General features: G+C 44.1%; 1 protein-coding gene across 1 annotated transcript; it reads right to left on the bottom strand.

The window, feature by feature from the left end:
- Positions 1-302: 302 nt before the first annotated feature.
- Positions 303-23,428, bottom strand: SLC6A7 (solute carrier family 6 member 7). The gene is made up of 14 exons (XM_081896909.1): positions 23,027-23,428; positions 13,985-14,168; positions 11,770-11,901; positions 9,895-10,129; positions 9,532-9,670; positions 8,473-8,607; positions 7,003-7,106; positions 5,655-5,779; positions 4,579-4,691; positions 4,341-4,472; positions 3,738-3,837; positions 3,012-3,112; positions 2,312-2,482; positions 303-897 (listed from the first exon to the last, which is right to left on the bottom strand). The coding sequence occupies exons 1-14, from the start codon at positions 23,054-23,056 to the stop codon at positions 685-687; spliced, it is 1,914 nt and encodes a 637-aa protein (XP_081753035.1). The 5' UTR covers positions 23,057-23,428; the 3' UTR covers positions 303-684.

Genomic DNA, 23,428 nt, shown 5'->3' with positions numbered 1-23,428 from the left:
AGCATTTCATACAGTTTTGAAAAATAAGACTTAGAATGTCAGATTTTATCTTTCCTGGTTTTACTGTAACACACACTTCAGGAAAGAGGGTGCCTTGAAATACTGTGAACCTTTATATAAAGAAGTGGCAAGTTTGCCTCTTAGAATCATAGAATCTTAGAGTTGGAAGGGACTCCAAGGGTCATCTAGTCCGAAACCCTGCAATGCAGGAATCTCAGCAAAAGTTGTCCTGTTGCTTGAGGTGTGGCTAGGTGGCCCTCAAGCACCTTCTCTTTCAGGTAGAAAGACAGTCAGCTTGCAAACGAATAGCTAGGTGACTATCAAGGGGGTGGGGAGATAGATTAGATAGGAAGAAGATAGTTTATGGGATGCTAGGCGCTGACCCTGAGGAATTCATCACTGCTTCGGTGAGGAAGTGAAAACATGAGTGGATCCAAGTGACCTGTCCTAGACATTAGAGCAGCAAGACACAGATTCATTGCACACCTCTCCACATCAAACAGAAACCTCAACAACACTGAGATTCTCAGCAGAGTTATGCTGAGTTCACTGCAATGAGATGCTAAATGCATCTGGAAGTGCCAAAGTGCAACTTTGTGCAAAAGTTCAGTGGTCTGCTTCCTTGCGTTCCCTCCATCTTCCCCCACATTGGGGGGGGTGTGAGCTGGGAGGCTGCCGCTTCATTCACATCATGGACTCTTCTTCATCCTCTTCAATCTCTTTATCTACCTGAAAGGCTATATTCTCGTAGCTGGTTATTCCTCCATATTTCCTCATATGGACCATCAAAGGTTTAGGTGACTGGCTGCCTGCCAGAGTAGCCACATACATGCCAGTTCTGTTCTCCTCCAGGGATGGACCCCAGTCCAGGGTTGGCCTGCTAGCTTGCTGGATTCTCTGTAGGTAGAAGGACAAACAATTACAGGAGGTACCATGATGGACATCCAAAAGAATGTCCATCTTTGGGAGTCCAAAATTGTGATGATACTGTCCAAAGCATTTCTGTGAAAGAGCATGGAAGATCATCTCCAAAGCTCCCAAGGCATTGCCAATGAAGTAAACCCAAACAATGATTAGTGTTTGCACAGCCAGTAAGGTTAATGAACACAGAGCACTGGTCTTTGTTCACTGTTAGTGTTAACTTTTTAACTACAAAGAAGTTATCAGCACCTGTGGAGGCAGACAGTTCTGTCAACTTCACAGGGTGCCCTGACTGTTCAGCAATGCCCAGCAAATATTCAATATAGTCTGAGATTAGCAGCAATATCATGTTCTTTTCTGCAAAGCAGAAGTGCAAGGCTCTGCTATTTTTCTACAGATCTTCATATTGGTTCTATGTTTGAAAATATTTCAAGTTTATGCAATGCACATAAACACCACTAGATGGCAACCTCTGTCCCAGCAATATAGAAACTTGACATTATTAAAAGCTATTTAAACGAAGTAATTCAAATGAAGATAGAAAGTGGGTGGGGGTGTTGGTATTTAGAGTATCTCTGGAAAGTCAATTTTTTGAAGATTGGATGGCAAGGAATGTTCCTTTGCTTTCTCCACACATTCTTTTTAAATGGCTAAACAAAATGAAACTGACAACCAGTTGTCCTCTAGCAGAGGGGAATGATTGCATCCTCATTCACTGTACCTAATGGTATGACCAACTCTGTTTAGACAAAGCATTAAACTGAGGCTAGTTAAAACAAAAGAGAAAGCTTCCAATCTTCTCCTTGTAGCCACAATGGTCATATAAAGTAGACCTAAAAGGTGCAAAAACAAAGATCCCATGAGAAAACAGACTCTCCAAGTGTCCCTGAAGGAGCGTCTCCATCCCCATTGTTCTACCTGGACACTGAGGTCCAGCACCGAGGGCCTTCTGGCGGTTTCCTCACTGCAAAAAGCCAAGTTACAGGGAACGAGGCAGAGGGCCTTCTCGGTAATGGCGCCCACCCTGTGGAATGCCGTCCCACCAGATGTCAAAGAGAACAACAACTACCAGACTTTTAGAAGACATCTGAAGGCAGCCCTGTTTAGGGAAGCTTTTAATGTCTGATGGATTACTGTGTTTTAATATTTTCTTGGGAGCTGCCCAGAGTGGCTGAGGAAACCCAGCCAGATGGGTGGGGTATAAATAATAATTTATTATTATATTATTATTATCCCTATTTTCCAGGGACAGTCCTGGATTTACAGAAACTGTCCTGGTTTCTGATTTGATCCCAGAATGTCCCGCTTTTCCTGATGACATCCCTGTTTTCATCAGGGAAATGTTGGAGGGTATGAGAAAACAAAGAAAATGACCCCAGAAGCTGCTTACCTGCCAGAGTGTTCCTTCCTCCTGGAGCACAGCAAAAACCATCCCCGTGGGGATCATCAGGCAGGAGATGATTCCCATCAGAATGCCCAGGATCTCAGCCCAGAATGGAAAACGATAGGATCCATTATACTCTGATGGTTCATACTTGATGATGCTGTACACCAGCAGAGCCTGAAACAAAGGGTGTCATCATAGAATTGCACGAGGCATTTCCCCTTCCATTTTGAGTCAGCTGTAGGGAGTGCTGTCCTACAAATGAACTTTTAATCTCAGGAGGTGTAGGACAAGACCCCGCTAACAGACCAGGGGAGAATGAGATGAGCTGGGGGAAATGATTCAAAACTACCACCTGGCAGAGACTGAAGGTTTATCCATACCTCCGCCAAAATCTGCAGCGCTGAATCAGAACAAATGGCAATCAGGTTTTCTGCAGATTGCTATTTGTTCCACATAGCACTAGCACTATTTGTTCCACATAGCAGCGGGGCAAATACAAAAGTGCTCAGACCCATGCCTAGAACGTGCAGGACAAGCGGAAAACCATTTGGACGTGTTCTTTCTAGGTACAGGGCAAGCAGAAATGTGGTCAAGCCTTTAATCAGTCTGTACTTTCCATTTGAGAAGCTTCCCACTCTCTTGTGACATTTTAGATGGTTTTGATGAGGGTATTGTCCAGCTGTGGATATTGGAGCATATTTACCATCATTGTCACTGGAGACAGGAACAACCAACAGGCTTTGAAGTATATCCCTGGCTTGAAACCCAGCATCATATGAATGTCACGACAGAATCTCTTCATGCCTGCAGAGAACAAAATGATGTGTAAGAAATGGGATATTAAATCAGCTGTTTTCCACTAAATCATTAACGGCACAACCCCATGCAAGTTCACTCAGAAGTAAGCCCCACTATGGTTAATGTGGCTTGTCCCCAAGTAATAATGCAAAGGATGGCAGTCTAAGGCTATCTGGGAGTAAACTCCATCGAACACAGTTCAACTGACTTCCAGAGAAGCAATTTTTAATGGTACATAAAGATGTGTGACTTACCCACAAAACAAACAATAGTACAAATGTATTCTGCAGAATACATTGTTTTTAAAATGTTAAAACTTATTTATATGTACTGTATTTTTTGCATTTATTATATATTAGTGGTTTGGAACTTTTAGTTGTAGTAACAACAACCACCACCACCACCACCACCCTTGGTGCAGTATGAAAGCCAGGGGTGGTACAATTCTAAGTTATCATTTTAACCACTGCCACATGCATCTTGAGATGTTGCAGATCTTATTGGCAGTCTTACTTACCCCACAAAAGCCAGCGTATATCTCTTTGTATTTATCAATGTCACTTTAAAAATCTCAACACATACTCAGCAATTCAGAATTGAATGTCTACACTATCAGTGTATCTTGTCTTACCATAGACACGTGTCACCACTAAGCAGGTGGTAATGACCACTACCATGAGTCCAAACCCAGCGCTATAGTCATCCAGCAGCACCAGCCAATACATCCCGCCCTAGAGAAAAGAAGCAGTGAATGGTCAAAGCCTCTATCAAGACATGGGATTGTCAACTCTGTGAGTTTACTTGTGTCAAAACATCCTGTTCTACAGGCCAGCACCAGCATTTTAATAACCTGAATATTTAGGAAGTATGAACTGGGGGTGTCACATACCAAAGAAATCACTCTAGGAATTTCATGGGCTCATTCTATCAGGGCACAGAAAACACTATGATTTGCTTTCTGAATCACAGCTCAAATTACAGGTGGAATTCTACTGAGTCCTGTCAGCACAAGGATTTCTGATTGCACAACAGGACATTCCCCTCTTGTTTCCCTGTGTGTCCCTATGCCCTCCCCAAATCTGCTCCAAAGGGTTTGGGGAACCCCTAGAACATTTAGGGAGGGCACAGAGAGAGGAAAGTGGGAGAACACATCAATTGCCCCTGTAAATCCTCAACTTAAATGATCAACAGAAAGGTCTGGCTGCTGCAGTCTTGGACTGTCCATTTTGCTTACCTCTGTTGTGAGGATGAGCCCCATCAGGAACATCACAATACAAACGACGCCTGAGAAAAAAGCCTTCTTTGGCCGCAGGTAATATGGGAACTCATCTGTCACCGCAGTAACAATGGTCTCTAGAAAGGCAAACTGCACACAGATAATAACAGATGCTCTCTTGTACTATAAGCCATAAGCACCATTCACTTGAGGGCATATAGTTCAAGTCCTTCCTCACAGCAGAGTACACTCTTACCTGACTGTCCAGGCCAAGAGTCAACAGCATGAAGAAAAAAAGGAAAGACCAGAAAGGAGAAAGAGGAAGCATTGTCATGGCTTGTGGATACACCACGAATGCCAAGCCGGGACCTAGAAGACGGGCAAAGGAGGAGAAGAATCACAAGTGGGATTATACAGCTACAGGCAAGAAGATATTACTGAGAGAGAGTCAAGTTTCATGGCTGTAGACATAAGGGCAACTTACAGCAAGAGATGTCAGGAAAGGAGAAATGTCACAGAAACAGTCTAGAGTTGGCACAGAGCAGTGTTTCCCAACTGGAAACGGTTTCCAGTCCCTGAAGTACTACTTGGTTTCTGGATCGTATTTTTTGAAAGCCAAGGCTCAGGAAATAAGTTGTTGATACCCTAAATCACAACTTAGGATGCTTCAAGACATGGATGATCTAGCAGAAGCCAATTGTTGCCGTTCTGATTTAAGCTGGAAGTGGAACACTAACTCCGCTTTCAGATTTCTAACAACTGCTAGCAAAGTGAGCAGCCCCAGATATTGGAGGGTATGTGTAATTTTACTGTGGAAGGAGTTAAATAGTCCCTTTCTCTCACCATTATCACAGTTGCAGTTACACCCTACCTCACCTTGTGTGCTGTAATTTAGTGTGGGAAGGAAGAAAAAAAAATGACATAAAAACAATGTTTTTTTAGAAAGGGAAGGGTTAAAGCAACAGAGCTGATTCCTAGAGGAGCAATATAGACCATAAAGGGGAAACTACCTAGAGCATAATTAGAAAATGGTCACAATACTCTAATTTTCCCAGAATAGCTGTACACCCAGAGGGAAATTATGCAGCAATTCCACTCTGTGTGTGTGTTTTATGTGTGTGTTTATAAAAAAGAATATTCTTAGCTCCCCTCAAAATAAGGAAGCCAAAAATTTAAAATGTAAAAGGAGGATGTTCTGTTCACGATGTCCTGCAGCCTCAGAAAGCAAGCCAATTTCATTATGTTGCATGCAGACATGTAATGCTTGGAAGACCTGGTGGATAATACACACACTTGCACAGAAGATGGAGGGAAGGAATGTTCAGGCCTTACCTGCTTTGGCAACTTCCTGAACGGGGACGTCAAGTTCTTGGGACATGTAGCCCAAAACAGAGAAGATGGCAAAGCCAGCCAAGATACTGGTGATAGCATTGCCCACAGTAACTATAAACGTATCCCTACAGAATAAAAAATACAAGAACTGGATCAGCAGTCTCTAGCATCATGAACTGGCCATTTGAGACCCCACAGCAGTGGTGGGGAGCCATTTTCAGCTCAAGGGTCACATTCTGGCAGTCACATGTTAGCAGTAAGCAGGACTAAAAGTGGGCAGTGTGAATGCCACCTGTGAACAGTAGGCTACTTTCTGCATGCACATGTATACACACACACACACACACACACACACACCACCACCACCACCACTACCAAGCAAGAAGAATGATTAGAGTTCAAGGACACATTCCAGGCAGGCAAAAAGACGTAAGGAGATTGCAGAGCACAGCTGGGAAGAGGTGCGGCTCAGGACAGTGTGTGGTCTGTGAAGAGTCCCTGGGGCCAGACAGAGAGGATTGAAGGGCCACATTTGGACCCTGAGCCAGAGGGTTCCATCCCTGATGTACTGTACTGAGTTGGAAGGCAAGAGGAAGGAAAGGATGACACCACAACCAAATTAGCTGCCATACTTGCCATCTATTGGGATCTAAGTTGGGGGTTCATATCTTAGAAAATGCTACTCTGCTGTGCTTTGGGTTTACATGGAAATATCGAGAGATATGTCACCTATAGAAATATGAAGGAGCATATGTTTTGCTGAGGGTAAAGAGCAGAAACAGAGTTCTCATGGGATCTTTATGCTGATTTTATTTGAATTCCATGATGAGCTGGAATTCTGTGTGGTTGTGCCACAATAAACCTTCCTTCTGCACAAACATTCCAGCAGAACCAGAACAATTCCCTCTCTCCTCCCTGCCCCATGCTGTTGTTGGGGATCTCCCAACATCTCCCAAGCCAATTTTGGGGGGTGTAGGGGAAGGAAAAGGTGGGAGGCCCCATTGTGTAAGTGGAAATCTTTGCACAGAGCTTTCTCTGATGGGGCAGGGCTTGTTGGGTGAATCTCATCCTTTGCCTTCATTGTCACAAAGCATCCATTAGAGGGATGGTGGGGAGCCAGGGAAAAGGTTGACTGATTTAGTCTATGTTCGTTTCCATTGTACGTTCCCACTTGTTTTCTGGTAGTTACGTTTTGTCTCCTTCCTCTTGCCACATCCAACATTCACCTGCTACTCTATACAGCCTCCATTCAGGGATAATGGAGTGTTCCTAACATCCATGATGACATGGATGAGCAACCACCTCTGTATGTTCCATCTCCATGCCATGTTACACTGAAAACATGTACCTGTAAATGTTCTGGTGGAAGGTGTTATATGATGCAAAGGTGAGAAGTCCCCCAAATCCTACCCCAAGAGAGTAGAAGATCTGTAAAGCTGCTTCAATCCACACCTGAAACAGTGTTTGAAAACAAGAGGTAAAGGAAAAGTCTGCTTTGAGTGACAAAACAGTCCATTCATCTGCACAGTGAAGCTTTTTCTAAGGATGATCTAACCAGCTTGAAAGCATACCAGCTTCGAAAGCATAGGTACTGCTGCAGTGGGAAGGTAAACAGCATTTCCGTGCTCTCTGGCTTCCGTCACAGTGTCCCGTTGCGCCAGAAGCAGTTTAGTCAGGCTGGCCACATGACCCAGAAAGCTGTCTGCGGACAAACACCGGCTCCCTCAGCCTGAAAGTGGAAATGAGCGCCGCACCCCATAGTTGAATTCAACTAGACGTAACTGTCCAGGGGTCCTTTACCTTTACCTAACCTTTCATAACAACAAAACATTAAGGAAGAACTTTGCCAAAGCACATCTGCCAATGTATACAATTTTAATAAATTATAATAATCTGTCAGTGTCTGCACTTATTCATTAATGAAGTTAAATGATCCTAAAGTGTTTCTGTACATCTCCTCATGAAGGATGCATGCTAATTTCTACTTTGCACTTTATAGCAGAAGTAAAGGCAGTAAACACATGTTATACTTTTGCTTTTTCCTCTAATGCACAGGAGAACTCTGTGTTTCGATTGGACCCACCTAAGTGCATTTCTATAGAGTGTGTGCAATACACCTAGTAGATCTCAGACAAGTTAATGCATGGGAAGGGGCCCTGGCTCAGTGGTCCAGCACATGCTGTGTACACAGAAGAGCCTGCATTCAGTCTTTGGCATCTCCACTTACAGGTTTAGGAGCAGGATCTGGAGAGCAGTTGCTAGTCAAAATAGGGAACAATGGGCTAAAATGAGAAATGAGGCTCAGTATATATATATGAGCCACTTTATATTTTCATATAAATGTTTCATATGAGGGAAGTGAGTGATGCTGATGGAAACAAGGGGGCTGGAAATGGGTAAGTTGTCTTTGATTTTATAGGGGGAGGTGCTAAAATACACAACTGCTGTTTATGGTAGCAGCAACACATTTAATATAGTATGCTGCTCTGGTCTCATAATGTATATTTTGCATGGACAGATCTAAAATGCTATTCTTACATAGCATTGGAATGTCACTTGCTTTTCAATTTTATTTTTGCAAGGGCTGTCCTACTTACATGTGGGGTCCAATTAAAACCTGATTGTCCTATCCCCCCCCCATAAACATTCTTCTAAAAGGAAAGCCTTTTCCTTCCTTGTGCATCCCGCCAAGCTTGAGGAGCCCCCTGCTGCACACATCTGCTCTGAACATGGCGAGCACTTGTGTGTGGCAGCTGAAAGGGCAGGTCTATGTAATTAAGCTCCACTCTACAGTGAAATCACATGGCATAAACCTCACCTTGGGAGACAGTAGCAGGTCAAACTGTGGCGTGAGATAGAACTTGATTCCTAACCAGGCTCCTTCCAGGGTCACACCTCGAATCAGGAGCATGATCAGGATGAGGTAAGGAAAGGTAGCTGTGAAATATACAACCTGCAAGAAGATAAAGGTATTTGATTGAAGCTGCAATGGTTCATTTCAGTATGCATAAGAAAATGTGGAGATGGTGGCTGTCTACAGGACAGCTCTGTAGAAGTCTTGCAGTGTTCCACAGATTATGCATGAGTGGTTGTCATGTACCCATAATGTCCAACCATTGTGGTGTATTGGAGTGTTGGACTAGGACCTGAGAGACTAGGGTTCATATTGCCACTCAGCCATAGAGCTCACTGGGTGACCTTGGGCCAGTCACCAAATCTCAGCCTAACGTATCTAATAAGAGTTATGTGAGGATAATATAGAGAAAGAGAAAATTGTGTATGGCTCCTTGAGTTCCTTGGAGGAATGGAGGAATATAAATGTAATAAATAAATAAATCCTCTGCATGTTGCAAGAAATTTAGAGTTAGAGCATCCCCAAGAGATGATTGTCCAGCCCACCACCCCTCTTGCAAATTGACTTGAGTTTGCTCTTACCATCAAGACATTCCTCCTAGTGCAGCTGGATGGGGGTACACATGGTTATTGTCAGATAATGATACCAATTGTGTGAGGGAGGAGACTGGAGCTGTACTTGTTGGCCCCACCAGCTCTGTTAGGTCTCCTGTAGCCTGTCCTGTCTCCCTCCATGCATCAGAGGGCTGAGCATCTGCAGCTGGGAGGCTGCTTTACTTGCAGAGCTCCCCATACAATTTAGAACCTTGACAGCAAATTCTAAAATGTGTGGGGAATGTCCACATGTAAAGCCAAACACCCCCCCCCCCATTCATACACATTAAGCCACAGCGTATAGAGGGTTACTGGCTGGGCCACTGCGAATGCAATGGAGGGGAAGAGGCTAACCATTGAGTTTAGCTAATAATTCCAGAACAAGCATTGCTTCAAACACACTAGTGCTTGCTGCCGATTCATACTTTACCTTGCCAGAGGATTTGACTCCCTTTAAGATACATAGGTACACAATGACCCAGGCGAGCAGAAGACACAGGCATAGATTCCAGCGGATCCTCCCAGGATCGCCAATCCCCGAGCTCTCCTGGATGTGCAGGACATAACGACTAGGACAAAAGGGAGGCGGTTAATGGACAGGAGCATCATGTCTCTCTTAGTACAAGGGAGGGCAAATCTGCCATAGAAAACCACCTAATTTAGGAACATAAACTGGATTGGGCCAAGGGCCCCAAAAGGGCTGGGGATCCCTGATTTAGAGTGTGCAGTTGTCAATCAGGTCCAATATGGTCGTCAGTGGTCACCTAAACATTCCCTGGCCTATTGTACTTGCCTCCAGTATTCCTCACTTGGGCTGACAGTGTTAGAGATGTTGAAGGGGACACCGCCATTCCCCGTGCGCATGATGTGGTGGTCCAGGCACAGGTCTGTGTTCCACCAGTTGCCGCAGTACTGCCAGGGCAAGTTTTTTGTCAGCGAGGCAAAGAGGTAGAAGAGAACGTAGGCGATGATCATGTTATAGTAAATGGCCACCAAGCAGACAATCAGGATTGTGGCCATGCCAACACCTGAAAAGGGAACAAAAATGGAAGACAGATTAACATAACGGCAACAAGACTCAAACAGCTCCTTGGGTGCTGCTTATATGCTGCACTGTTCATAGTGAACATTTCCATGCCAGAAAATCTGAGTCAGCCATAACCACATAGGCTGGCACTTGACCACTGGAGAAGAAAGCTTCATTTGCTTTGGTTACATGATTATGTACAGAGGATGGAAGAACCAGCCTATTCCTGGTCCGTGTCAGTTTTGCATGTCTACATTCATAAATCCATTTTGCCCTATTTCTGAATTAATCTACATTTAAAAAAAGAAATCCAAACTAAAATTTACATTTAGACACATTTTCTCACAAATTACATAAGTACGTGAAAATAGCTCTGCTATCTAGGCCACATCCTAGATAGAATCTTGCAAGCAGGAGTGGAGCACAACAGAGCTCTCCCCTCCTGCAGTTTCCTGCAATTAGTATTCAGAGGCATACTGCCTCCTACGGGGAGGCAGTACATAGCCACTGTGGCTAATAGCAATGCCCTTCTTGAATTTGTCTAATCCTCTTTTGAAGCCATCCAGTTGGTGGCTACCTCTATGCATTGCTAAGGTTGCTTCCAGATTTTGAGGAGGGGAGTTAATATGCAAGTAGGTTATTAAGATATTGCAAACAGGTGCTTGTTTTACCTCTTCTTCCTGGAAAGGGTAAATCTGGATTAAATGCCATGCCAGGGGAGGGGGGAGGAATACAGGCTGGATACTGCAAAAAACCTGTATACGTGAGACACACCAACACCACACCACAGTGGTACCTCGGGTTAAGAACTTAATTCGTTCTGGAGGTCTGTTCTTAACCTGAAACTGTTCTTAACCTGAGGTACCACTTTAGCTAATGGGGCCTCCTGCTGCAACTGCGCCGGCGGAGCATGATTTCTGTTCTCATCCTGAAGCAAAGTTTTTAACCCAAGGTAATATTTCTGAGTTAGCGGAGTCTGTAACCTGAAGCGTCTGTAACCCGAGTTACCATTGTAAACACCAGTCTGGAAGCACCCTAAATATATTTTGTCTCAAACTACACATTTCTATATGCGCTTTTGCAGAATTTGAAAAATATGAAATCCCAAGGGATAGCTGCATTCCAATCTGCACATTCATCTGGGAGGTGTGGATTGTGTCTGCCTGTACTGGAATTTGCAAGGGACTGATTCCTCAAGCATCCCTATCCATTCATAACTCTCCACACCAGTAATTTTCATCTTGGCTGTCACATTTGTCACCTTCTCTAGTGTACCCTGTTGCATTTAAAAGCACACAAGCCATGTGAAAACACTGGCCTCATTGGGGTTGTTTCTTATGCAACTCGGAGCTTGAGACTGGACCATTAAAACTCTGAAACAACAAGAGAGAGAGAGAGAGAGAGAGGCTGCCTTCTCTTTGCCTCTCACCATTCAGCTTTACTGATCCCTTTGTGTACCATCCATTCACACCCATAGACTCCTATGTTCTAAGTTTGCTCCATGATGAGCGGAGACAGTGGCAACAGCTGCTACTATGCCTTTTTGCTACTGACACAACAGATCCTGGTTTTATAGTTCTCAGCAGAAGAGAGGGGGACAGGAAGCTGAGAAGCTGAGAACTGCCTTGCATGCACACATACCTTTAAACAGAGGGCTTATCTTCCAAACAGCAAGAGGCCCCAAGCTGGAGAACTGGCCCAGCGACAGCTCCATGAAGAAGATGGGAATCCCACAGATCGCCAGCATGATGAAATAAGGAACAAGGAATGCCCCTGTAGGATAGAAAATTGTGACACAAGGCACAGGGGGCATGACTGGATGTTGGGCAAGGAGCACAGTTAAATGTGAGCACCTTGTTATATAACTTCCCTATGTAGCATAGATTCATTGTGCTAAAGAGATCTTGGAGGTCATCTAATGCAACACCAGCTCAATGTAGGATCTACAGTGCTGGCTGCAACTTTAATCTAGATTGAACATTTCTATGGAAAACCCAATAGGTTAAAACAAAAACTGGAAACAGTAAATGTGGATTAAGTGAGAATGAGAGTGGGGAGAACGGGACGGTATTTTGGTGTTATTGTGTGGATACTGCAAAAAAACCTTGCATGCCTGAGCAACGCCAAGTCTACAATAGCTCCCTTGATTTCCAGTTACTTTAAATGTATGTGCAAATGCCCATGTTGCCATCTGAGAACGCTATGACTCCAGTATTGGAGGTACACCCTATCATAATAACTTGCTTGTGATGGAACCATAGTTCAGTGATAGAGCCCATGCTTTGCTTGCAGAAGGTCAAGAATCATTCCTTAGCATCTATGGTTACAAAGATGAGGAAATAGGTACAGTAATAGGAAACTGAGATGATCTGAGGGACTTAGAGCAAGGACTTTAAGGTGAAAGCTGAATCTAAATGACTTGACAAGATCACTGGAATGACTGTGGTTCAGCCAAGAACTCAATTAAATCCCCATAGTATCCTAATCAGTGGATTAAAATGGGGGAAAAAACCTAAAACGTCAAAGACTATCTACATGGCACATATTTTCAAATTTGCATTTTTGGCAGCTGTCTGAGATTCACAAGATTTTCTGTCGATTCAAAGGGTTCAGTTTCTACTCTACTGAAAGCCAGCCAATTTTGTCAAAGAAAAACAATTCCACCCACCATTCTTAGAAAAGCAATCTGAAGACACTATTCATCAAACACTAACTAGAAGATTCAGCTAAGCAAAATCAAATTATTTCTCTGAATTCTGTCAGCTTTCTGGGACCGACACCCCTATGGCATAAGGAAAACACTGATAAAGATTTACAGTGAATGGTTAGAATCTTCTTGTTGTTGTTACTTTTCTCCCCAGGAGAGAAGATGGTATCTCCAGGAGTGTGCTGCCCTTTCACATCCTGAATTCATGCAAGCTGCACTATGTACTGACTCAGAAGGATGTATGCCTCCTACTGATTCATCAGCGTTGCTTTCGGAAACACACAGGACATTTGACAGAGGTGCCTGGCATCATGCTGAAGCCTGCTTAAGAGTAAACAGTTCATATGGCATGGCAGCCAGCCCCTTGATAAATGTGTCCTTAGTTGTATATCCCAGGACACCATAGGGGTATAGGAAATGGGTCACAGAGGACTAGCACCCATGAATAGGATACACAGTCTTGGGACCTGTGCCTTTTCATCCAGCACTGAGCTGGAGTGAACTACAGGAATTTGAGTTTTGTATGTTTAGATGTCGACTTTCTGGCAGTTTTTGTTGTGATCACCCTGTCCCCATTTTGGTTTTGTAAAAATTAAAGGGACCATAGCCTAGGCAGATATTCTTTAGATACCACTTCAATATCACTTGTGTCCCTGGTGTCTGTCTTTTTTTTTGGGGGGGGGGAAACACTCCACCACCACCCTGCATTTCAGAGATGCAGGTGTGCCTGTCATTTGGGGTGGGCAGTGTAGGCTCCCACCTACCAGATCAGTGTCTTGCAAGCTGCAGAGAGACAGTAACTCAGCAGTGTCCCCAGGGTGCTTGTACACCAGCCAAGAGCAAATGCACATCCAACCCAGGGGATTAGCACAGTCGTATGTGACTCCAAGCTGAAGCTGATGCTGGAAATCAGGTGTCTGCTTGGTGTGTTTCCTGAAGTTGGTTGTGGCTACAGGCAAAGCAGCAGCATTGGGGAGTCCTTCTGGGCCATGCCTGCATTGCAGCTGCTACTGTGGGAGTTGCATGCACACACACCTCCTACCTGACGCCAGTTTTCTATTGTCAGTTTTCAATATAGAGATGCAACCCTCCAGCACAGGATGTGGCAGGAGCCCACAAAAGCCCTAGTAAGAAAAGCCCAGGGCTTACCTCCTCCATTTGTGTAAGCGCGGTAAGGAAACCTCCAGACGTTCCCCAGTCCAACACAGTATCCAATACAGGACAAAAGGAAATCCAGCTTGCCTGTCCAATTCCCTCTGTCTTCAGGGTACTCAATCTCCAGGTCACCATCTCCTTGATCGCTTGGAGTCATTAGCAAGTCTGGAATCACTGGCTGACAAGGGGAAGAAGTGAGGAATTAAAGACAAGGTTGTTGGAAGAAGACAGAAAGAAATGCAAGGGAAACTTCAGAGAGCAAGGGGAAATTATTATTATTTTTAAAGAAAAGGGTTGATAGAAGCTAGATGGTGGTATATGTCTGTAATATTCACACACAGGGGTGGGCAACCTTTGGGCCTCCATGTTATTGGACTACAGCAAACTTAGGGGAGCACAACCGGTTCAGTCGCATGGGGCATGGTGCCTCAGGGGTGCCCTCTGGGGAGCCTAAGAGGTGGAGGGGCTCCGAATTTTGGCGTCACACAGGGTACCCCTGAAATTTGAAACACCAAGAGATCTGCCACTGAGTGACCGTAGCTTTCATCATGGCTGCCCATACTGCTTGGGGCTGATGGGAGCTGCAAGGAAAGACTTGCATCTGTCATGAGCTGAGTGAAGTCCATCTTCTCAGCCTCAGAAGTCCACAGCAGGAGCTGTTGCTTTATACAGAGCCAGCCCATTTGTGACCTCCGGTTATTGTTGGGACTGCAATTCCCATCTTTCCTAATCACTGGCCATGGCAGCTAGAGTTGATGGAGGTAGACTCCAACATCATCTGGAGAGCACCACATGGTCTACTCTACACTGACTACACTCTCTGGAGGTTTGGTTCTAACAGATGTTTTCCCCAGCCGTATTTGGAGATGCTAGCAATTGAATCTGAGATCCTCATCATGCAAAGCTTGTGCTCTGGCATAGAGCTACACCACTTCTCCATGTCCAGTCCTGCTCTCACGGCTTGCATGATGTTAGCCCCTATTGCACCTGAATCACACCCTTGGGCCAGCGATAGCTAACATAGTGCCCTCAGACGTTGTTGGACTCCAACTCCCATCTTCCCTGACCTCTAGTTTACGGAGGCTGATGGGAATTGGAGTCTCATAACTCCTGGAGTGTACAACATCAATGAGTATATTGGCTACCTCAGCTCTGGCCCAACAAACCCTCTTTGGTTTGCCAAGTTAAAAAGCAGCAACCCATCATCTCTCTGGCTTCCATTGCCTCATTTAAGAACTGTCTGCCTAGCTAAGACACTGGCTGAACTAGTCTGACTTAAAAATGATCCTCCCTTGACATGGCTTCCAAATATATTTTCCCAACGCAAGAAGCTGCCTGCACCTGGTTCTTAATTTAATAAAAAGAGAGGCGACGGGGCTCAACCCTATATGCAAACCACACACTCTGACTGGAAAGCTCTTCCTTAAAATCCTTGACATGAGGAGACAGGCTCTGGCTACTCAGCAGCGATTGAAAGGTTCGCTTGCCGAAACTCAGGAGAACTATTTGATCTTTATTATTCATATGTTCCTTGAAAACAGCCAGAGCACCGGTGAGCACTGGCCCAAATTAAACGCTGGTTCTCCTTTTTCTCTCCAATAGCTGCCCTTTCCTCTCCTACAATAGGCTACAGTTGTAGCAATGCTCCTCTTGTTCAGTTTCCATGGAGACAAGTGAAGAAAGTGTTAGTTGTTGACGAAATAATGAAGCACAGATTTACCTGCCATATGTTTACATGCTCTTGCACTTACATGCACACATATCTCTGCTCAGACCCAGCCATACAAACATGTCTGTACGTGGGCAAGCTAATATCACACACATGTGAATAACATGTGTATCCGTATACATACCTCATGGATGCAATTATATATTTTTATTTCTTTATTACATTTATATACCACCTCTGTCTTCCAAGGATCTCAAGGTGGTGTACATGGTTCTGCTAAGGTTAGATTAAGAGATGGTGACTGGCCCAAGGCTTCATGGCACATATATGAACATGATACCCAGAGAAACTTCTATGTATCTTAGTGCAAAAGATGCCTATGTATGTACATGACATATCTGTAACTCATGTGGACAAGTACATTATCATGTTCATGCACTCGCTTTCTTACATACACACTTACATTTATAATAATCTAGACCTAACACATCAAAATAGAAAGTAACTACATGGACAGGACAGTGCCAACATCTGTAGAAATGAATATAACCAGGGAAAATTTACTAAAAATGCCCTTCATGGTACTGTATATTTTTCCAGGCACCATAATAGCCATTCATCTGTTCACTGAACACATTTATATGCCATTAATCCTCCCTAAGGCTGTCAAAGTGATTTACAATACAGCATTTTAAAATCTAAAATATATTAGCAACGTTAAGCAGCTACAAGATAAAATATAATACAAACTGAAAGCTTCCTTTAAAAAGCTTCTCACTGATAAGTGAGCAAGTGAGGTAGCCATATGGCTCTTTCTGGGGAGGTCATTCCACAGTCTAGGCTCCGCCATCGGAAAAGCCATCTTGTGTCACCACCTGCCCAATTTCAGGCAGCAGGAGGACTACCAACAGAGTGGCAGTTGAACAGAGTGCTTGAGCATGAGCAAAAGTAAGAAGGCAGTCCTTAAATCAAGCTGGCTCCAGATCATTTAAGGCCTTAAGGTTAAGACTTCAAATTCAGCCTGGAACCAAAATTCATGTTGGTACAACTGGAGTATCACTGGGATGACAAAGCATCATACCAAGGCAGCTGCATTTTGAAGCAACTGAAGCTTTCAAGTGCTTTGGAAAGGCAGCCAGCCATGTATGGAACATGCTACAATGATCTAAACTGGGCATAACAGGGGCTTGAAGAACTGGCCAGGTCTTCTCCAGCTAGGAACACAACTGGTGCATCAGCCAATTATGCTGGAAAGCGCTTATGGTCACTGAGGGCACCCAGGAGCATTGCAGGATCCAGGAAACTTCCAAAAGTGTCTACGCAATCATTCAGGAGATTGCAGTCCCAACCAGATCAGAATGATCACCTAATTCAGTTTCAGTGGAGCTTCAAACCATGTCTTTACCCCATGCCCATTACCTGATTTGGTTTCCCTGCACCAAACTCCTATTTCAGGCATAGGCAGACTCGGCCCTCCAGATGTCTTGGGACTACAACTCCTGTCTTCCCTGACCACTGTTCCTGTTAGCTAGGAATGATGGGAGTTGTAGTCCCAAAACATTTGGAGGGCCGAGTTTGCCTATGCCTGTCTTATTTGATGAAGAGGGCATCTGCACATGGGCTACCATCAGTGCATGTTCAATGGCTATCTCAGATGTACAATATCTCAGCTTAACCACAGCTTATATTTTCAAATCAGGAGGAAGGTGGTTTAAGGGGAAATGCATTGAACAAGAGAATTTCTCAAGAAACTGCAGGATACAGGTGGGTTTCAGCCAATATCTTGTGTACTCAGTTTCACTGTTCCAGTAGTGGGAGTGCACTGAAGCTGGAGTAAATGGTATCCATGTGTACACATCCTAAGTCTCACCATTACACAATGTAAACCTCCAGTTTCTAAACCTCTTGCAGTAACGGCTTATATTTTTCCAGGATTTTTGCTGAAGCAATTAGATCTTGCAGTCATTCCCTTGTAAGAAAAAGGAGTGGGGCAGCACACAGAGAAAGTAGGACAAACTAGCTGGGTGCAATAGATCTGTGTTCTAAAGCAAGTTGGGGTGGGAAATTGCCTTTAAAATAAGCGGCAAATGTATTTTAAAAATGCTTAGCTGAGTAAGGTGTACAAGGAAACTATTATGACTTTTTTCTATTAATATAATAATAGTGTCTGTGTGTGCATACGTGTGTGTATGCACTTAAAGCAGTAAATTTTAAGGAAGTTTTCTGTTTTACGAACAATTTTAACTGATTTTATCCACGGAATTACTTTTGTAATCTTTATGTACATCACTTATACAGTGGTACCTCGGGTTAAGAACTTAATTCATTCTGGAGGTCTGTTCTTAACCTGAAACTGTTCTTAACCTGAAGCACCACTTTAGCTAATGGGCCTCTAGCTGCTGTACGATTTCTGTTCTCATCCTGAAGCAAAGTTCTTAACCCGAGGTAATATTTCTGGGTTAGTGGAGTCTGTAACCTGAAGCATATGTAACCTGAAGCGTATGTAACCCGAGGTACCATTTTATACTTCGGTGATTAAGCAGTATATAAATAGCTGAAATTTTAAAAAATCACTTCAGCAGGCATTGTAATACTTTTCTAAATACATATATATATTACATTCTGTGCTGTCTGAATAAAATAAAACCTTACACTTTCCAGAACACTTCTTTTTTGGAGGGTTTTTTGAAAATAAAAATAAATGCCTTTGTTTTAGGAAACATGTTCATTAAATAAGTCAAAATCCTTTAGGGTTTTTTTCTAGCACCTGCTTGGCATGAAATCAATGTTAATTAGTAATCTTTAGAATGTTAGTTCTAATAGATTCTCTTAAACCCCATTTTCAGCCCACATTATGGTCCAAACTATTTACCTTTGATTGCTTAATCTCTCCCTTCTACCCGCCTCCTGCCATACTCTCTTTTGTCTAAATGCCCTTCATCATCTATGAGACTACTATGAGTAAGAAGACTCTAAGCTTAGTCCTTGGTTATTGTTTTCTTCTCAGTGTCAGTATCTCAGGTGCAATGAATCAACCTATACAATACTTGGCTCTCTCTTTTTTTTTTTAACTGCCCCAAAGCAAAGCAGAGGCATAGTATGAGGAAGGCAGTTAACGGACTAGTGTTTATTGTGATATCCAGCCACATGCATAAATTACTGTGTGAAAATGTCCACATCACAGCTTATAGTCACTTGCACACACTTTTGGACTCAAGGGAACTTGCTTGCCAAATATGTACTTCATTAAGATGGGAGAGGGGAAGGGTGCCCACAGAGCTTGAATTTTAGCCAGGGATCCCTCTATTTGTTTATTTATATGCAGCTATTTTGTAAAAATATATATATCAAGGTGGCTTACAACAAAAATACACAAAACAATACAGTAAAAAGCATATTAAAAAGTTAAAAACAGAAATCAATTAACCGATGTGGAAAGATGTATTCTTAATTGACTGCATAAGCCTAGCGAAATAGAAAAGTTTTCACCAGCTGAATCTCTAGTGGCAGAGTGTTCCACAGGACTGAGCCAATGACATGGAAGGCTTTATTTCTTGTTGTTATCAAGAAGGCCTCATACATTTGAGGAACGACCAACAATGCCCCTGCAATGAGCTCAGTGACTGAGCTGGGATATAACAGTTCAGGTGATTCCTGACGTACCCTGGACCTAAGTGGTTCAGGCTGGCTTTGTAAATTAATACAAGGATCTTGACCCTGGCTCTGTAGCAGATGGGCAGCCAGTGCAGCTGTTTTAACTATGGTGTCACAGGTTCTCGACCAGATGCCCCCATCAACAGTACGGCTGTTGTGTTCTGCACTAGTTGGAGCCAAGGGCAGCCACATATGGTGCGCATTACAGTAATCCAGCCTGGAAGTTACCAGTGGCCAGGCTATCTCTGTCCTGGAAGGCCATAGCTCTATGGCTCATTCCTGGAACCTATATACTATGCCATGTGATGTCTGAAGAAAGAGTATGCCTCTGAGCATATGTAGAGTACATATGTCTCATACCTGAGAGCAGTTTCTAGCACCTGGCTTTCTACAAATTGAGCACCGGGAAGGGTTAATGAAGGGTTATCCCACAACTGAAGTTATATGAATCAGCCTAAAGTTTATTCTGACAAAGACCCTACCCCATTTTTTGGCCAAGGCCAGTTTCCACTGAGTGTGATCACTGCTATACTTTGGAGTGACATGTTTGTCTCTCCATGCTACAATCTGGTGCTTTCTTTAGAATCCTGGTGGCATTCTGAGCATCTTTGCTTTTCATTTTTCTTAGGCAGCCTTCTGTTCCTGAAGAAAAAAAATTCAATCATACACACCATCGCTTGGAACAACAAATTGAGGCAAGAAGCTTTTCTTCCCAGGCTGCAAAGTTTAAGCATTGTGGTTAATCTATAATTCCAAACTCTGCTGGGAGACTGAGAGACTCCAGCACAGCTTCCTCAGCAGGAAATTTTTAACAGCTTTCTGCCATTCCCTTCTCCTGTCCTTTGGACAGCTAGGTATTCTATGAAGGCATCCTCAAACAGAAATAGTTCAGAGTAGAAAAAACAAGGGCCGAATCAGAGCGGGAGGGTGGGGAATAGTTCAGATAAATGAAGGAACAATGGATAAGCTAGCTTTGCATATATAAAAAAATAAAGTATATGGTGACTATTGTGGTAAAAAGGCAAAAAGGACAAATATTATTATTCCAATACACACCAGATAAATGTGATAGACTGCCTTTTGGAATATGAAAAACATTTCTTAGAGCCCCACAAAAGCCTTTATTTTACTGATTTAGGTCATCAGTTCCACATCATACTCAAGAACACTGAGTTACAGGAGAGAGAGAAAATCCCTCACTTTAAGAAATGCATCTGTGCCTCATCTGAGTCACAAGCTGGCAGCTGGAGAAATCAACAGACACCCCCCCCCCCGAAACACTTCAAAATGAATATTTTTCTCCACAGTTTTGGGGAGTGTCCCATTTTGTAGACCTTGACTTCAGATCTGGTTGGAACCAGATGTGATATGTAGTAGCCTCCCCTTACTCTACATTAGCACAGTGTAATGATGCCGTATCTTTCATTTCCTCAGCTACACATTACAGGGAGAGAGAAGAGGGACCTTAGCATTAAGTTACATTTATGTGAGGTGTGTGTGTGCGCGCACATGTGCGTAAAAGAGAGGGCTTAGCTCTGTTGTAGAGCAGCTGCTTATGATATTAAACTTCAGTTTGAAGCTGGTTTAATACCTTGCCTTGTTCTGAAGCTGCTGAGATATTATTGTCTGAACCCCATCAGTGTGCATGCCACACACAAAAGTTGGGGGAAAGCAGACATGAGTAAGTGTCCTGGGGATTAGATAAGTTCATGCCTCTCAGAGGTGTTCAGATCAATTGGTTGAGGCTGCATGGCATCTCCACCACTCTGTGCTGGTGAAGGCTCATTATTTGGTGAAATGGTGGTACTTTCACCTACTTATCCAGCACCACTAGCCCAGAAACAAATTGTTTTTCATTTCTCTCAAAATTTGGGATGGGAGGTGGAGACCTGGATGGGAGGTGGAGACCTGGAGACGGTAGGAAGCCACCTTGAAAATCACTAAAGCAAAACAAGCCTCACTGCTTCATCAAAATCATAGCAAATCCCCATTTAAGCAAGTATTCCCCATAGCTCCTGACTTGAATCTTCTGCTGCTGCCTTAATGGGATTGCTTTATTGTGCATTTTGACTGTGGATTTTTATTCTAACGTTTTGATTAAATTGTTTCATTGCGCATTTTAATTAGGGGGTTTTCTTGGAGGTTGTAACTTGTTTTTTAAAAAATTTGCTTTGCCTGCTACCTGCCGCGATGAGAGAGCCTTTTGGTCCAAAGACTAGCACTAGCACCAGATTTAGGGTGGTGCCGAGCCAAGGGGGCTCAAAACTTAGAAGAGCCATTTTGGGGCGCCAAATGTTGGCCTCACACATGACGTCATATTACAAAATATTACCAAAGTCCACCCCTGCTAGCACCAGTCAGAAACAGGATGGATGGCTTTGCTTATAGACTACCTATCCCTGCAAATCTTGTGAACTTTCTCAGACAGCACACTCTGAATGGTGGTTGGAGTCGTGTGGGATTTTCTGCCTCAAGGGACAAAATAACTTGGCTGGCCTTGAACTGGGGTGGGGGGCACTGGGTGCTATTTACTGCTCTACCTTAATTTGCTGCAAAATGTCTTGGAACAGCCAACAGTGGAGTCAGAAGTGGGAGATGTGGGGAAGGATAATAAATAAATAAATGAATAAACATTAATACATTCATATCCCAGGGTGGCATACAGCACATGGTCCTCCACTCCCACTCCATTTTATTCTCACAGCAACCCTATGAGGTAAAGTTAGGTTGTAACTGGCCCCAAGTGACCTTCATGGCTGAGTGAGGATTTGAACCCTGCTCTTTCAGGTCCTACTTGGCACTCTAACCACTATGCCACACTGGCATGCTTATGTAAGAGATTCTGCCTGGGTGATGTAAAAGTGGGGAGGGGAAAGGGGAAAAGAATCACTGCCAGAAGGCGGCTTCCCAGGGGGAAAGAGGGAGGAGCCAGCCAGATGATGCAAGCCGAGAGGGAGCAGATATGGAAAGAAGCAAAGAGGGGCTTGATAGACCTGCCCTGGTTTCCTGCTCCAGGCATGTCCGATGTCAACATCTCTAGCCTGTCTTCCTGGGCGCTCTTTCCCTTTTAGCACCTGTTGCACATAGGATGCAGTGGGAGGACAAACACTGATGCAAACACTACAGGGGACTTGCAATCCTCTCTCTCCCCACCCAATTCTTCCTTACCTAAATCCCACCCCCAGCCATATAGCATACATCATCCCCTGGTGGAAACACCTGCCTTCCAGAGGAAAAAGAAACACCTGCGTGATGAGGCTGGCTGGTGAAAATCGGGTGCACTCAAGTATAGGCACAGCCCCCCCCCCCCCCGCTTGCTAATTAAAGAGAGTGAGAAGAGCTGGCTGTGCAATAACATACAGACAGCCACCCCCGGCCTCCCACCTGCCCCACCTGCTGCTTCCTGGGGTCCTGCCAGGGGCAAAAGGTGTCGTCTCTCTCCACCTTTAGCAGCAGACAACCTGCTACTCTGAAGGGTCTGGGTCCCAGAGGAAGCATCCCCTGCCAACCTTACCTTGGGGAAATGATAAAGGGACTGTGGGATGTGCAATCCTGAGCTTGGATTGTTTTGCCATCCAGAAAAAGGCACCTGTTACAGCTCTCTTCCCCTGATACACACACACACACACACACACACACACACACACTTTCCCCTTTTGTGGCATCTAATTATGTGCCTCCGGTACAAGCTGCTCGCTGCCTCCTCGTCTTACCTTCTGAGGATGGTTCTCCTGGTTCTTCATCGTGGAGTCGCGTTGCTATGCACTCCTTCTCCCTCCCTGCAGTTCGCTTGTTCGCACTCTGGCTCTTCCACTTGTTCCAGAGATGTGCTCTTGCTCTCTGCCCCCCCCTCTCTCTCCCTCCCTCTCCCTCTCCCTCTCCCTCTCTCTGCAACAATAGGGAAGACAGAAGGACCATGCAGATAAATAGATCAGCAAGTGAGCAGGAGAAACCTTCCCTTTTTCTGTATCTTTCTGTCCCTCTCTGGACCAGCACCGAGTATGTTGTTAACATTAGCTAGCTAGAGAATGAGGCAGAATGAGAGTGAGCTGCCAGGGAGGGCTAGCAGCAGCAGGTTGGCTGTTTGGCACACAGCTCTGCTTCGGAGTCAGATG

This window comes from Podarcis melisellensis (genome assembly GCF_964234715.1).
Source record: "Podarcis melisellensis genome assembly, chromosome: 2".
Taxonomy (NCBI): Eukaryota; Metazoa; Chordata; class Lepidosauria; order Squamata; family Lacertidae; genus Podarcis; species Podarcis melisellensis.
This window is presented reverse-complemented; position numbering and strand designations above follow the sequence as displayed.

Coding starts and splice junctions, on each gene's coding strand:
- SLC6A7 (XM_081896909.1), bottom strand. CDS start 23,056: ATGAAGAACCAGGAGAACCATCCTCAGAAG. Junction 4,473..4,578: donor CTCTTGGCCTGGACAGTCAG/GTAAGAGTGTAC, acceptor ATCTGTGTGCAG/TTTGCCTTTCTAGAGACCAT. Junction 3,838..4,340: donor GGCTCATCCTCACAACAGAG/GTAAGCAAAATG, acceptor TCTTTTCTCTAG/GGCGGGATGTATTGGCTGGT.